This window comes from Sorex araneus, chromosome 6, assembly GCF_027595985.1.
Source record: "Sorex araneus isolate mSorAra2 chromosome 6, mSorAra2.pri, whole genome shotgun sequence".
Taxonomy (NCBI): domain Eukaryota; kingdom Metazoa; phylum Chordata; class Mammalia; order Eulipotyphla; family Soricidae; genus Sorex; species Sorex araneus.
The window spans coordinates 145,162,902-145,178,740 of NC_073307.1; the positions used below are offsets into that span (position 1 = coordinate 145,162,902).

At 56.1% G+C, this 15,839-nt stretch overlaps 1 protein-coding gene across 4 annotated transcripts in view; it reads left to right on the top strand.

Annotated features, from left to right (window-relative positions):
- Positions 1–208: 208 nt before the first annotated feature.
- Positions 209–15,839, top strand: part of ALKBH3 (alkB homolog 3, alpha-ketoglutarate dependent dioxygenase) — a 35,864-nt gene continuing 20,233 nt past the window's right edge. The window contains exons 1-7 of one of the 4 annotated variants that reach the window (XM_055143443.1): positions 209–415; positions 2,047–2,222; positions 2,502–2,605; positions 5,120–5,154; positions 8,223–8,270; positions 9,771–9,874; positions 11,568–11,656. In XM_055143443.1, coding sequence (XP_054999418.1) covers positions 2,114–2,222; positions 2,502–2,605; positions 5,120–5,154; positions 8,223–8,270; positions 9,771–9,874; positions 11,568–11,656 — 489 coding nt within the window. In that variant the 5' untranslated portion in view covers positions 209–415; positions 2,047–2,113. The remainder of the gene's footprint in view (positions 416–2,046; positions 2,223–2,501; positions 2,606–5,119; positions 5,155–8,222; positions 8,271–9,770; positions 9,875–11,567; positions 11,657–15,839) is intronic. The other 3 variants (XM_055143445.1, XM_055143444.1, XM_055143446.1) reach the window with 3 other exon arrangements.

The following is a 15,839-nucleotide window of genomic DNA, read 5'->3' on the forward strand; positions in this document are numbered from 1 at the left end:
CTTCGGTCCACTTCTAAGGTGTGTGGGACCTCGATCGCCCACCCCGAGAACCTTCAGCGCCCGGGCCCCTCCGGAGCGGGGAGCGCGGGGCTGCCCGGACGCCCGGAGAAGGCGCCGGAAGCGACGGCGGCCGTTGGCAGGAAGTGCCGGGCGCCGCCGCCTGTGATTGGTCGTTGCTGGTGCCCCGCTTTTTAGGGTTCCCCGGCGCGTTGGCGGCCGAACCGGAAGTGGGCTCCGCACCGGGGCTGGGGCTCCATTGGTACGTTTGGGTCCCGCGCGGGTGCGGACCGTCCAAGTTTCAGCAGCGCCCGCGGCTCTGGTTTGAAGTCACTTGCGACGACCCTTCTGCCCGACCTCCCGGACCTCGTGGCGGCCTCCCTGGAGACGGGTCCGAGTGTGCCCGGCTGCAGCTGCGGTGAGCGGGAGGGGGGCGTGGGCAGGTGCCAGGTGAGCGGGCGATTCCTAAGCGAGTTCTGCGGCCGAAGCGATGATTGCCTTTGGCCCCTTATAGCAAGACTAAGTTTCCATCTGGGTCCGGGAAGCCCGGGGTGCGGGGTCGGGGGGTGGGTGGGTTACAGTTTTGGGGGGCAGCCCCGCAGCACCAGCGGGTCTGCGGGTGGGGCCCGGGAATCTGCACGGGCAGCGGCTGTTCCGCTGCTCTGTTGAGAAGAGCCCGAGGGGGAGTGTTGCCCCCGCCCAGCCCGGCGGCCGGGGCTCATCCCTGTAAAGCTTTTAAGGCCTCCGTCGAGAGCCCGCGTCCAAGGAGCGCCCTGGAACTTCACCCAGGGCCTCGTGAGCTGGCGTTGAATCCTACCAGGACCTCTTTGGGGGGCACAGGGCTGCCTCCTTTGCTCCCCCTCCTGCTTAGTAAGAATCATTATCATTATCTCCTGGGAGAATTTATTTAACCTGCCAGGTCATTTCTCTTCCATCAGAGGGTCTGGGAATCTGTGGGCTCAGCAGACTTTAAAATGAGCTTCGTGGCACCCAGCTTTTCATGCAGGAAGCTCAGGCACCTAACCAGGAGTAGCTCCTGAGCACTACCAGGTGTGGCCGGGAAGCCTAAGTATATGCTTGCAATAAAACGCGCTTATTAGCTTGAGCATTTGAGAATGGAGTATAGCAGTGAGGAAGGGGGAAAGTGACTGCCCCGGAGGCACTCTATGGTGGTGGTGGGGGGGGGGGCAGGAGGGAAATTGGGGACATTAGTGGAGGGTAGTGGACACTGGGGAAGGGATTGGTGTTGGAACAGTGGGTGCCTGAAACTCAACTAGAAATATCTTTGTAATTTTGTAACTCACAGCAATTCAGCTTTAAAAAATAAGATTAAAAAAATAGAGAAGAGAGAAGAATGGCGCACAGGTTCAGAACACATGTGATCTGAACCGTCCTGGTTTTTGTCTTTGTACATGGCTTTAGTCTTTGTACGTGGCTCTAGTCTTTGTACATGACTCTGTGTTTTCTCTTGAGCTAAACTGGATGTCTCACAGTAGGAGACTAGGGGCCTACCTGTAGGACAGGGAGGCCACAGGAAGGAAACACAGAAGGGGGCCACGGTTGGAGAAGTGTTGAGAAACATTGACCTAATTGTTCTAAAGACCAATGCCTGTGTCCACTGGCAGTCAGTCCACTGGCAAGGGATCTGGTTGGTTTAAACAACCAGGGAAGCTCCATGCAGTCAGTGATAGTGGAATAACAGAAAAGGGTTTGGAAACTGAACCTTAGCCAGTTTCCTAGTGTCTGTGTACGTGAAGGAATATTATAGTATCCTCCTATAATAAGTGTTATGGGAATCCCGGTTCAGAGGTTTCTGAGCATGCGCTCCTGTGAATGAAGCAAAAGAAGCCCAGTAGGATTGTAAGATAAACGACAGACCCAGCAGCCCTGGGTGACTCAGCTTCTTCTTGAGGTATGATGTCAGCAGTGGGTTTTATTTAGAAGTCGCTGTCATTACTGTTGAGCTATGTGCTCTGCCAGAAAGAATCACCGCCTCTTAGTCTAAGCGCGCACAGCCTAATGGAATCCTCTGTTGGTTGGTTTGAGCAGGTTCTACTGTGTGCTTTCCGTCAGGCATGAAGCCTTCTGCAAGCTAAGAGAAGGAGCCGTGGTCACTATGGAGGACAAAAGGCGGCGAGCCCGGGTGCAGGGGGCCTGGTCTGTCCCAGCGAAAGGCCAGGCCCCGGCTCCTCCAGGCAAGGCCCTGCGGGGAGCTTCGAGGGACGGTATGTAGGGGTGGCCGCCACCTCGAATTCACGTCGTTCGGTTTGGGCTGTTTCAGCAGATGCAGAGGGACTGACCGGGGGCTGGTGGGATGTCCGATGGTCAAGGCTGGGCTGAAGGTTGCTCTCCCGGGTGGCTTCGTATCTCTGGGCCATCCAATGGGCTTCACTCATCTCCAGCGGTCATGGAGCACGTTCCCAAGTGGGTCTGGCTGGCCTTTGCCCGGCAGAAGGCGAGGAGCACATGGTCCCGCTCTCAGCCTGTCTGTGCTCTGGTTTCAGACTCCACCGAGAAGAGTCCTTCCCACCGGAAGCCTGGCCTGACCTGGGCGAACAAGGAGCTTCATCCGGGCGACAGACAGTTCCTGTTCACTGAGCCCCAGCAGGTAGCCACCTCCTTCCCCTTGACGATCGAATAAAATCCTCAGTGAGGGGCTAGACAGGTAGGGCGCTTGCCTTGCACACAGCCGACCCGGGTTCCACCCCCGGCATTCCTATATGGTCTCCCGAGCACCACCAGGAGCAATTCCTGAGTGCAGAGCCAGGAATAAGCCCCAAGCTTACTGGGCATGACTCAAAAGTCCAAATTAAATAAATAAATAAAGCCCCTAAGGAAAGGCGAGCAGAGAGCTCTAGAGCAGTGATGCGTGGAGTGTGGTTCCTGAGTGCGTCTGAGGAGTCTTCTCCGATGCCCGCCCCATTTACGTGCAGACACCGTCCCTTTGTCTTGGCCGGCAGCTGGGAGCCTGGATGGAGGCGAGAGGGGTTGCTGAATCAGGGCTCCTACCTGGCTATCTCGGTTCTGACAGTGCTAACCTGTGCTGTCCGTGCTGACGCAGCAGAAGCCTCTAGAATTGGATCGAAATCTCAACTACTGCAATGTCTCCATTTTGGGAGTGGTAGGCAAGAGGTACATGCGGCCACCCACTTGGTGGCCAAGGGTCCAGGGCCCACTTGGTCCTAGGCCAACGAGAGCGAACAGTGCTCAGACCCAGTGATACAGGCTACTTGGGCTGGGCCAACCTGGGGGCCACCAGGACGGGGCCACCAGGACCACACCAGTATTTGGCATCCCCTTGAGTACAACTGACCCCCCCCCCCCGCCCCGCGCCATGGGGCTCAGGATACAGCACCTGATTTTTTTCTTCATATATATATATTTTTTTAATTTATTTTATTCTTTAATTAGTGAGTCACCATGAGGGTACAGATACAGATTCACACATTTTCGAGCTTGTGTTTCCCTCATACAATGTTCTCGAACCCATCCCTCCACCAGTGCCCATTCTCCACCACCAATAAACCCAGTATCCCTCCCACCCCCAATCCCATCTCCCCCCAACCCCACCCTGCCTCTGTGGCAGGGTATTCCCTTTTGATCTCTCTCTCTCTCCATGGGTGTTGTGGTTTGCAATAGGGGCATTGAGTGGCCATCGACAGCACCTGATTTTTAAATCCCCCGCCCCACCGTGTGTAAAAATGTAAGAAACCATGGAGTCATTTTCTAATAACCCACTCCAAAAAGTTAAATATATAGTGTTTTGGCTGTAATCACGATTGATTAAAGGCCCCGATTTCATATCATTTATTTTTCTGTGTCTTCTCCTGGAAAGGTTGCTTCCACAGCTCCTGGTGGCTGGGAAACTTGGTAATTCCCAATTTTCTATTTTCCTGTTGCTTGGCAGGAGACCTAGTTTCTGGTGGGATAATGAAAGACTAGAATGAGAAAGGGTAGCTTGGGGCCGGAGCGATAGTACAGCAGGTAGCGTGCTTGCCTTACATGTGGCTAACCCAGGATTGATTCCCGACATCCCATATGGTTCCCCTGAGCCCCTCCAGAAGTGGTCCCTGAGTGCAGAGTCAGGAGTAAGCTCTGAGCATAGCAGTCTGTAGCCTGGAAGCCAAAAGAAAAAATGGTAAAAAAAAAAAAAACAACAAAACATAGGGGCTGGAGAGATAATACAGTGTGTAGGGCACTTGCCTTGCACACATCTGACCCAGGTTTGATCCCTGAAACCTTGTATGGTCCCCTGGGGCCCTGCCAGGAGTGATCCCTGAGCACAGAACCAGGAGTAAGCCTTGAGCAGCACCAGGTGTGACCCTCCAAAATCACGAATCACGAAATCCCATTAATCACCGATTTCTCGGGTGGGCTCAGTAACATCTCATTTCGTCCTTTCCCTGAGATCTTAGAAGTCTATCTCGACTCGGCCCTCCTAACATACTGCACTGGGGGCTCTTCAGGGTCAGGGGAATGAGATCCAGCTTGTTACTGGATTTTGCATATGAATACACCATGGGAAGCTTGCAAGGCTGTCCCATGGGGGCAGGAAACTCTCAGAGGATTGCCAGTTTCTCCCAGAGGGAGAAGTAGGCCAAAGATATTGCTTCTGAGAGCTTGCTTTTAAGTCTCTCTCTGGATGTTGGCCATTGATGGGATTACACACACCTGGATTCCTCTGCCGGTACCTTCATGCATGAGGCCTGTCCAAACGTGTGGAGAGAGGCCTCCAGCATGGCTGCAGCTAGGTTCTGGTGGTCTTCGGCCGCCGGGAGCTCTGCTCGGGGTGGGGAGGGAAGCTGGAGCCCATCCCCTCCGAGGGGCCCCAGGGAAGACAGCCAGGCGTGCGGGCAAGAGACTCTCCAAAATAAATAAAAAAATACAATAAAATGGATAATATTTGGGGGGCCATAGTACAGCGTGACTGATCTGGGCTTCACCCCCATCATCCCATATTGTCCCTTGAGCACCACCAGGAGTGATCCCTGAGCATCCCCAGGCGTGGCTCAAAAACAAAAGCAAGCCCAATAACCCTGGCTTACTCTGACTAGAAATAAGAGGTCCCGGGAGCCTGTCCACTACGCCCCAGGGCTGAGGAATCGTGCCTCCCTCCTTGCAGGTTGCCCGCCGGGTCCCAGAGCCGCGCGTCATTGAGTAAGTACCGGATGATGCGCCGCTTTTGTTCAGCCGAGGTGCATGGACCAGTGGCGGGCCGGGCCTTCCCTCTGGCCGGGGTACCGGCCCAGTGAGGGTCCTGCCCGAGTCTGCGGCCACTGGTGTGGGACAAGCCACAGCAAGACCCTCTGCGCATTAAGCTTGGGCCTCTGGTGGCCGGTGGGGGTCGCCTCACCGCTTATGTCTCTGCAGGCCGGAGGCAAACATCTCTGCCAGGGCAAGCAGGGCAATTTCTCCCAACCCCCTGAGGCCAGGCTCTTGGAGAAACTTTAGACTCCATGACTAGCAATGGTATAAAGTTAGCAGGCAGGTGGTGTGATGGGAGGCATTCCTTTCACCCTGCTCTGTATGTGAAATGTTCCTTTTCTTATTCATTTATTTATTTATTTATTTATTTTTGGGCCACATCTGGCAACGCTCAGGGGTGACTCTTGGCTCTGCACTCAGAAACCACCCCTGGCGGTGCTCAGGGGACCATACAGGATGCCAAGGATCCAACCCAGGTCGGCCATGTGCAAGGCAATTGCCAAATCCACTGTACTGTCGCCCTGGCCCTGAAATGTTCCTTTTTGAACAAACAAGTTGGGACCAGAGCCAACCCGGCTTCAGTGCCTGTTGTCCCATGTGGCCCCCAAAGCCCTGCCAGGAGAGATTCCTGATTGCACAGCCAAGAGTAGGCCCTGAACACCACCAGATAGGGCCCCACAGTCACAGCACAAAACCAAGCAGCCTGGTTTGGGGCCCTGCCTGGTGATGCTCAGGGCTTACTCCTGGCTCTGCACTCATCAGTTACTCCTGGCACTGCTTAGGGAACACGGTGGGATGTGGAGATCGAGCCCAGGTCAGCTGCATGCAAGGCCAGCGTCCTGCTGGCTGTACCGTCACTGGAGCCCCAGACCCATGCCAAAAGCTTTAACTGTTCACAGTTCTCCGTTTCCAGCAGGTATCAGTTGTCTATTGAAAGTTTCCCGTTACACAATGTAGATTTTATTGAGGTGGCATTGGCTTGTAAAAGGCTTGTGTTTCAGGGGTACCATGTTACCAAACCACACCTGCTGTCAGAGCGCCAGGAGCCTCCGTCAGGGCTTTCAGGCCTCCTGTCCCCGCAGTTTTGTGGTCACAGTCCCGGGGGTTTGTTTTCAGGGGTCACGATCAGTTGCCCTGCTCTGTGAGAGCACGTTCATTCCCACGCGCATCTGGTGTGAACGTTGGCGTCGTCCGCCAGCAGTCCGGCTGCTTGGAGCTTTGCAGGCTGGCTCGTCCGTCTTGGGAAAATCCCAAACTGACACAGAAGGTGTATATAGGGCCACAGCGAGACTTGGCACACGGCCAGCCGGGGTGTGATCCCCAGCGTCCCGCATGGTCCCCGAGCCTGCCAGGAGTCAGCCCTGAGCGCCGCCGGGAGTGTGGCCGTGACCAGGCGCCTCCCTGCTGTGACACTAGTGCTGAGGTCAAGGCCGTGGCTGCCGCCTGCTCTCTGGACCTTTGATCCCTTCTCCGTACAGTTGGGGCCTGCATCGTTGTTGAGCGCCCTCCTGGGAGCCTCTTCTGCAGTTGCTCACGTGAGGTCACTTCCATTTGGTGATAAAGAGAGTAAGTAAAGCCCGGAAACCCTTGACCGGTACAGATGAGTCAAGCTGGAGAACAGGGCCGCGACCAATTTGCAAGTGATAGGCCGAAAGCAGTAACAACAAGTCTCACAATGGAGACGTTACTGGTGCCCGCTCAAGCAAATCGATGAGCAACGGGGTGACAGTGCTACAGTGATACAGTGGTTTATTTTACAAAGTTTTTCATGACTTGTTTCAGACATTCAATATTCCAACACTAATCCCACCAGTGTTGCATCTTCCCAACCGCCGTTTTTCCCAGCCACCATTTTTCTAGTTCTCTCAATCACCCCTTAAGCCTGCCGCCGTATCAGGCCCTCAATAATTTATTTTATATTGCTTTTTATAAATAATTTGCTGAAAGAATGATCAAAAAATGTTTCTTTAGAAGAAAGTCAGTGAAGGTGGTTGTAGCTCACCATGGAGCCATGTAGTCCTTGTATGAGAGATTGCTAGGACGTTACAGGGTAATCCTTCTGTGTTGATACTTTGTTCATGGAGATTGGTGCCTTCTACATTACAGCCCATATGATCTGGCGTGCTACTCCTGGTTTATGGGTGTTGTGGAGTTTGAGCTGTTGCTCCAGGAAGTTCAGAATTTTTAACAGAGTGATACAGCTGGAGTTAAATTTTTAACTGGGTGGTGGCTTTGGGACATGGGTGTGACTGCCGGGGCTCCCAGAAGAACAGGGAGGTGGGGGGAGGTAGCCCATCCCTGACTCTGTGAAAGCCTGGAGATTTCAGTCACAAAACCTGCATACCTGAGTTTCTCAACTGGTTAAGTCCGGCTGTGAGCATGGTGGCGATTGTGGGATGTGGAGTTTTCGGCTGCCGGGACTCTGTTGGGGCGGGCACTGGGCTCACCCACCCCAGAGGGGAGCCTTTAAGGAATTGTAACCAAACTGGGGGGAGTACACAGAGGACTTGTGTATGTGTTCCGTGTGCTGGAGGCCTGGGTCCAATCCCAGCACCGCAGGGACCTTGGGGTAGACCAAAAGCATCCTGGCAGTGGGTCAGCACTTGCCCTGAGCACTGTCCCCTGTAGCCCCCAAACCAAGAATTTTCATCAGGGCCAGAGAGCCGGTACAGGGGCTTTGGTGCTTGCCCTGTGCCTCTGACACCTGGGTTCACTCCCTGGCCACACATACGTGCCTCCAAATCTTCCGGGAGTTATCCCTGAGCCACCGGGTGTGGCCCAAAGTTCTCCCTAAGGATGTAGGTCAGTGGAAGAGCCCCGTCAGGTGCCTCAGTGGGAGGGCCAGGCTCAGTGACCCCGTCTGTCGGGAGGCAGGCAAGGCCCTCCTTGTGTCCCAGATCCCAGTGGCAGGGGGTGGGCTCGGGGACCCTCACTCTCCAGGGGGCCAGCACAGCCCTGCTGCTGGGTGGAGTGTGTGCTGTGGCCTGCCACGAACCAACATCTTTTCTTTGTCTCTGCAGCAAAGCGGGCGTGTATGACATCAGCCTGGCGCCGACGGGTGTGTCCAGGTAAGTAGCCAGGAAGTGAGGGGATGTGCAAGAGTGAGTCTCCCAGAACATTCTGCCCCCCTCCTGGAAGTGGATACCTTATATCTCTCCCCAAAGCCAATGAAGTATGTGGCCTTTCTAGCTTCCAGACTTTTCCACGGCCTCTCTGTGAGGCAGCAGTGGTGCTGTTAGCTCACGGTTCCCAGGGAGGCCTTCCGCTAGTGCAGCGTAGTTAATAGGGTATGTTACCTGTGATTCTGCGATCCCTTGGTGAGATGCTAGGTATGGGGCAAGTTATAGTGCTGCCTCAGGATTATTTTAGTAGGGGATTAAGCTTTAATCTTTATTTTATTATTATTATTATTTTACTTTTTGGGTCACACCTGGTGATGCTCAGGGGTTACACATGGCTCTGCACTCAGGAATTACTCCTGGCAGTGCTCGGCGGACCATATGGGATGCTGGGAATCCAACCCGGGTCAGCCGCGTGCAAGGCAAACACTCTACCCACTGTGCTATTGCTCCAGCCCCTTTAATCTTTATTTTAAAAGCACTTTGAAATCATCTTTTTTGTTTGTTTTGGTGCCAGGGATTGAACTCAAATCCTTCTATCTGTGAGCTGTGCCCTTTACTGAATTACACTGCCCGGGCCCTAAAACATCACTCTTTAACCTATGAATATACTCATTGTCCATAGGAGATAAAGAAACACCCTTCAGTGTATCAGAAATGTTGTGTCCAGGGACATCTGTTTAGCTTGTAAGGTGGCCTCGCCATTGCTCTCATCCTTTTGGGAGCGTCGCCCCGAAAGACACCTCACAGTCACACCAGAAGGCCAGGCACGGTGTCATCGTCCCGTCTCCACGACAGCCGGGCGTGATTTCTGCAGAGCTCTGACAGCATCGGGGTCCCTGCGGGGACGGTACACGGCCACAGGCCTGCTCCAGAAAGTGCCCCGGGGGTGTGCTGAACATTCCCAGGCGCGAGTTCCAGAAGGATCCTGGACGATGGTTGAAGTAGATCCCTGTGCCTTAGGCGCCCCTTCCGGCCAGTCACCGCGCTCTCTCGCTTTCCTTTACGAGTGGCAGTGTTCCAGCAGACTGCCAGCTGTCAGACAACCCAGCAGTAACACAGGGACATGCATTCGGGATTAGGGATTCATTAGGGGTTCGGCTGCTCCCACACATGGCGTGGGGGAGACCGGAGGGAAACCAGCGCCTCCTTCCCCGCCGTGACCTCCGGGCAGTTCCTGAGGCCGCTTCTCGGAGTCTTCCCACCCCCACTTCAGCCCTCATTTCCTTCCTGGCCATTGCCCCCCCCCCCCGGCCTTGTGCTGTGGCCTCACCATGCCACGCGCCCCTGGGGCTTCAAGGGGAAGCCTTGTAGCCCCGGTGGGTTTCAGATCCACTTGTCCAGGGGGTGCCCACGGAGCGGCTCCCAGGTGGCCGTGTCTGCCGACGGGATGGAGGCAGAGGCTGCCGTCCCTGGCCCACAGCTCTCGCCGGCTCTTCCCCCACCCAGGGTGTCCTTGTACCCGGGCTTCGTGGCCGTGGAAGAAGCTGACCGCGCGCTGGAGCAGCTCTGTCGAGACGTCCCCTGGCAGCAGAGAACTGGCATCCGCGAACGTGAGTGGGCTCTGGTGGCGCCCGGAGCTGCCTGCTCTCACCTTCCTGAGTGTTCCCTACTAGCGCCCCTCCCCCGGCCAGCCCCCCCCCTCCCGGCCCAGCCTCCCGGGGTCAGCGGGCACGGGCCTCCGGCTGGGCACAGGCATGGGATCGTGTCTTCTGGGTTCCCGTCAGAGGGCGCCTGGCAGGAGTGTGGGCGTGCGGGGTCAGGGAACCAAAGCAGGTGTGAGTTCGCGGGACGGGGGTGACCGTCCTCCCCTCCTCCCCTCCCTTCTGTCTCTCCTCGCCTTCCTGAGTTCAGATCATGCCAACCTTCCTCTTCCTTCACAGAAGCTGCCAGCGCTTCCTTTTCCGGGTCCTGTTGGGCATGTGTTCTGCCCGGGTCCTTCTACTGGCCTCTGACTCTCCTTGTAGTTGCTCTCGCTGTCTGGTGCCTTGGTTGCCTTTCCCCTCCTCAGCCCCCTGCTTCTCCCGAGCTTGTAGAAATGACTTGAGCCGTGTGGGGAGCGATAGTGCCTGCTATCCCAGTGGTGGCCACTGGAGGGCTCGTGTGCTCCACGGAGAATTCCCTTCCTGGCGTAGGGAACAGCGTTTGCTTGAGGCACCGCATATATTGGCAACATTTTTGTGACTCAGCCATCAGAACAGGAGTCAGCTTTTCCAGGGCACCTCCTGTCAACTCCCGGCGGCGGTCCCTGCAGTAGTTTCTTTGGGGAGTGGACCTGCCTTTCATGACTGGCTTGGTCATCCAGTACAAAGTCATTGTGATTTTTTTTCCCCTACCACTGGGCCACTGCTCTAACCCCTGTAATTGTTTATTTTAAGCAAATTACAGGGTACTTCCTCTGATCCTTGGTTATTTGATCTGTAAAGTGGAGCTCGTAATAGTAATAACCTTCCATATAAGATTGTGGTACTGAGATCATGTATAGTGTGAATACCTGCTTAAAAGGGGGTCAAAGCGTAGCAAAGTGGATAAGATGCTTACTTGCCTTGCATGCGGCTGACCCGAGTTCAACCCCATATGCTTCCCCGGGCCCCACCAAGAGCGATCCCCGAGTGCAGAGCCAGGAGAAAGCCCTGAGCACCACCAGGGGTGCAGAGCCCCCAAACCAAAAGATGGATAAAAAAACCAGCTTAACAGGGTTTTGGCACATGGGAAGCAGTCAGCCGGTGTCAGCCCCTCCCGTGGCTGTGGCGGTGAGGCAGCGGAGCGGGTCTGGAGAGCAGCCCTCTCCAAATAGGGCGCCGCGCCTCGGTGCCGTCTGCAGTCAGCTCCCTGCTCCGCGCGGCCAGGCCACGTCTCCCTTCACCGGGAACCCAAAGGGCCGGCCCAAGGCCAGCACGTGTGAGCGGCCTGTCGGCGTCCCCCTGTGGACGCTGCTGCCACGTCCCTGCTTGAAACACTCCAGGCGTTGCAGCCCGCTCCTTCCCGCCTCCCGGCTCTGCACCCCACCACCCTGCGGGGCCGGGCCCCTCTCCTGCTCTCTCTGTCGCCGCAACGACAATCGGGCAGCGCGCCCGCCCCCTCCCTGGCCGCTGTCCTCGAGCTGCTCCCGCCCGGCCCCTTCCTCTTAGCTGTCCCCCTGACGTCCTGCTCCCGAGGGCGGTGCCCCCTCCCCCCCCCCCCCGCCTGCTGTGGACTCTGCAGCTGTCAGGACGCCCTTCCAAGGCCCCGTGTTTTCTTTCCCAGATGTGACTTACCAGCAGCCGCGACTCACAGCGTGGTATGGAGAGCTTCCGTACACTTACTCGAGAATCACTCTGGAACCCAACCCGCACGTACGTCGCCCGCGGTGGGCAGGGTTTTGGAGGCGATGTGCTGGGCCTGTGGACTGCCCTCGAGTAGCCACAGGCCGGCCCGGGGAGCTGCCCGCGGGCTCCTTGCTCCCCACCAGAAAGGGAAAAGAGCAAGAAAACCCTCTGGGTCCAGACTCGGAGTCTCTGTGCCTTGGATGCGGGGAGGAACCCCGAGGGGGTGACCACACCAGGCCCCGGTGCCCGCCCCCCTGCTGCCCGTGCTCCTGGCCCTTCCCTGCCCCCCACTGCCCCGTGCCGTCTGGCCTGTTTCTGCTGCCCCTTGGGTCTGTAGAAATTTCCGTGACAGTAGACAAAGGAACTCGAGTGTGTCAACCCGGCTTGTCAAGAGGACGGCGTTCAGGCCCAGGAACTGGCGTCCTGGTCAGTCTCTGGGCTCTCGCCTTGGCAGATGGTGCTGGCCTCGATCGAGGGCGACAGGGGGAAGTGGGAGCTTTGCTTACGGCATCGAGAGGAACAGCAGTAGGACACATTTTCACAGCTTCTCGTAATTCCTCGCCGTGCCCTGCGGCTCCCCTCACAGGTGGAGGGGCAGACCCCGCTCAGGAGGGCGGTTCCTGGCTTGCCTGTTACGGAGATGGGGCCGTGCGGTGGTTTCCGAGGCTGACCTGGGGGGAGGGCGGGGGGCCGCTTTCTGTCAGCTCTCAGGGCCCTTCCTGTCGGCAGTTGGCACGGCCGAGTGGAGGATTCAACCGGATGTGGAGAGGTTCTCCTTCGTTCTGGTTCATCTTTTCAAGTCAGATTTCTCAGTCCTGCCTGGTGGTGGTGACGTGTGAGGCCGGGTGTCCTGTGGTCGGGGCTGTCCTGTGCGTTGTAGGATCATCAGGGGTCTCCTTGGCTTCTGCTCCGAGGGGCAATGCTTCGCCCTCCCCCCCCACTCCCCCATGGCTCTAGGCACTGCCAGACTTCTGCCGCAGTGGGGAGGCACTTGAACCCCGGACCGCTGCTGCTGCAGAATTCACACGCGTGCCCAGGATGCACTGCTGCAGGGCCTCCCTGCCCTGAGGCCTTTCTGAGCACTCTCCAAAAGAGTTTTCACAAAAAAAACATTAATTACCATGGTAACGTGTCTCATCAAAGATGTGGAAACGGCAGGGCTTAAAAAACGATAAAAATCGGCTGGCGTCCAAGGGTTAAGGCGCTCGCCTTCCACGCAGCCGACAGCAGCTGGACTCCTGGCTCTGCGTCTGTCTGCGGGGCACCACCAGGAGTGAGCCCCAAGCACAGGGCCACGAGTGAGCCCCGAGCTGAGGCCATAGTACAGCGGGACGGGCATTTGCCCTGCACGAGGCTGAGTGGGGTTGATCCCCAGCACCCAGCCTGCTCCTCTGAGCACCGCCAGGGGTGATTCCTGAGGACAGAGCCAGAAAGGACCCCTGAGTATCGCCGGCTGTGGGGAAAAAAACAGTATACACACACACACACATATATATATATATATACATACATACATATGACATATATGATATATATATGCCAAGAGCACTGCCAGGTGTGGCTCTCAAGCCAAAATATTAAAATTAAATACCGAGATAATTTTGAGATGATTGTACTTGATGTTGGGCTGGAGCGATAGCACAGTGGTAGGGTGTTCGCCTTTCACACGGCAGACTGGTGTTTGATTCCTCCGTCCCTCTCGGGGAGCCCGGCAAGCTACCGAGTGTATTGCACCCACATGGCAGAGCCTGGCAAGCTACTCGTGGCATATTTGATATGCCGAAAACAGTAACAATAAGTTTCACAATGAGAGACATTACTGGTGCCCGCTGGAACAAATCTACTTGATGTTATAGTTCCAAGTTTGATCTTTTCAAAACTATATCAAATAGGGGCTGGAGCGATAGCACAGCGGGTAGGGCGTTTGCCTTGCACACGGCCAACCCGGGTTCGAATCCCAGCGTCCCGTATGGTCCCCTGAGCACCACCAGGAGTAATTCCTGAGTGCAGAGCCAGGAGTAACCCCTGTGCATCGCCAGGTGTGACCCAGAAGAAAACAAAAAACAACAAAACAAAACAAAAAAACTTCGTCAAATATATGTTGAGAACTTTTTTCCGAAAACAAACTCAAGGACTCCAGAGATAGCTCAAAGGGCCGCCGCACATCCTTTGCATGCAGGGAGCCAGGTCAAGGGTCCCTGAGCCAGGAGCACTGCTCGGAGCAGACAAGGGCAGGGACACGACTCGACTCGGGGCAGGTGCCTGAGTTTGGCCCAGGATGGGAGCGGGGCTCAGTGCTGGCGCTGTGCTCCGGAGTGGCCCCTAGGTGGCGCTCGGGAGACCACATGTGCTGGGAGGGGGGAGTGGGGGGAGGATCTGAATCCACGCCAGGGCTATCCTGGCATCATGCAGAGCCAGGCCTAGGCATCTGTGCTCTGTCTCCCCCGCCCCTGGGGGTTGGGGAGTTTGGGGTGCACGTGTTTTGAATGTGAGAGGCTGGGTTTGACCCCCAGCACCTCGTTGTCTGGCCGGAACACCCCCCCCCCCAAAGCTCCGTCGTAGACACTGCCTGTGTTTAAAGGCACGGACACATCCGGGGTCTTACCGATGTTCACGGCAGCGCGTCTGCTCACTCTGTGCTCCATAGTCGGCGTTTACTATGGACGCCGTCCAGGCAGAGTTTGGGGTTTTTAGTTATTTTGGGGGGAGCCCCACCCCCAAATAAACATCTCTACACGTGCCCTCAGCTCACACACAGACAAGCTTTAGAGAGTGGCCCTGGAGCCTGAGAGAGGAGCAGCTCTTCACTCCGCACAAAGTCTGCACTCAGGGATCACTCCCGGTGGCGCCCCAGCCATGCTCGGGGGGCCATATGGGATGCCGGGATCGAACCCGGGTCAGCTGCATGCATGCAAGGCAAACACCCTCCCCGCTATTCTATAGCTCAGGCCCAGGCAAAGTGTTCTTTAAATCGGATGTTAAGGGTGTTCAAAGAAATGTCGGTGGTGGGCGAACACCCAGCCGAGCTCAGGGCTGCCTCCTGGTGGGGCTCAGGAGCCAGGGAGGGTGCCGGGGGTGGGATCCAAATCAGCTTAGCGTGGCCAGCACCCTCCTCCTCCTCCTCCTCCTGTCTCCCCGGCCAGGATTCGGGACTCTTCTGATTTGAATTCGCTGACCCAGAGCTTTCTGGCCAGTGGGTTTAGTTCCAAGACTGTCGTGAGTGAAGGCAGCGTGGCGCCTCTCTCTCTGGGGCGTGTCTGTGCTGGGTCTGCGTGTGACAGCGTTTGACTCGTCACCACCTCAAGCTCACTCTCTCTTCAGTCATGCTAGCGTCTTCAGCTCCTTCTCGTCTTTTCCTTTCCTCTTTGTGGGAGACCCTCCCAGGCGGTGCTCTGGGGACCCCAGGGCACTGCCTGTCGGTCCTTGGCCCACCAGGCCATTTCTTGGGCAGTGCCAGGGGCTCATGTGGTACCAGGGATTGAGCCTGGGTCTGGCGCGTGCAGGACATGTACCCTAGCCCCGGTCCTTGCCTCCAGCCAATAGTCCATTTAAAAAAAAACAAAACTAGATCTTTTGGGCCTGGAGTGATAGCACAGCGGGGAGGGCATTTGCCTTGCACGCGACTGACCCGGGTTCGATTCCCAACATCCCATATGGTCCCCCGAGCACCGCCAGGAATAATTCCTGAGTGCAGAGCCAGGAGTAACCCCTGTGCATCACCGGGTGTGACCCAAAAAGAAAAAGAAAAAAAAAACTAAATCTTTCTTGAACTCAGTGTAAGAAGGCGCAGAGGGGCACCCCGTGGTTTCACTTCCAGCCGCCCAAGTCCCCTCGGCCGCTGCAGAATGTTCTGGACGCCCACGGACTAGGTGCTCTTGTACTCTTCCCTCTGCGAGCCGTATTCTCTCCGACTTACTCCTCAGATGTCTTTTAAGGATAGAAGGCACTCGCTGAGCAGTGAGATGACACTGAATTTTAATTTAGACGCTCGGCTCCGAGGGATCTGCAGATAGAGAATCGGTTGGAGAGTCTAAATTAATCCCCCAGTTCATTATCCCCATTTTTTTTTCTTTTTCTTTTTTTTCCCCTCCTTCCTTCATCACCAGAAATAACTAAGGGAAAAAATAATAATATCCCTGCTTGGAAACATCTCGCAGCTGGGTCTCCTCAGGGCAAGTCAGGAAGATGCTGATTTCTCAGGCCCGTTGCC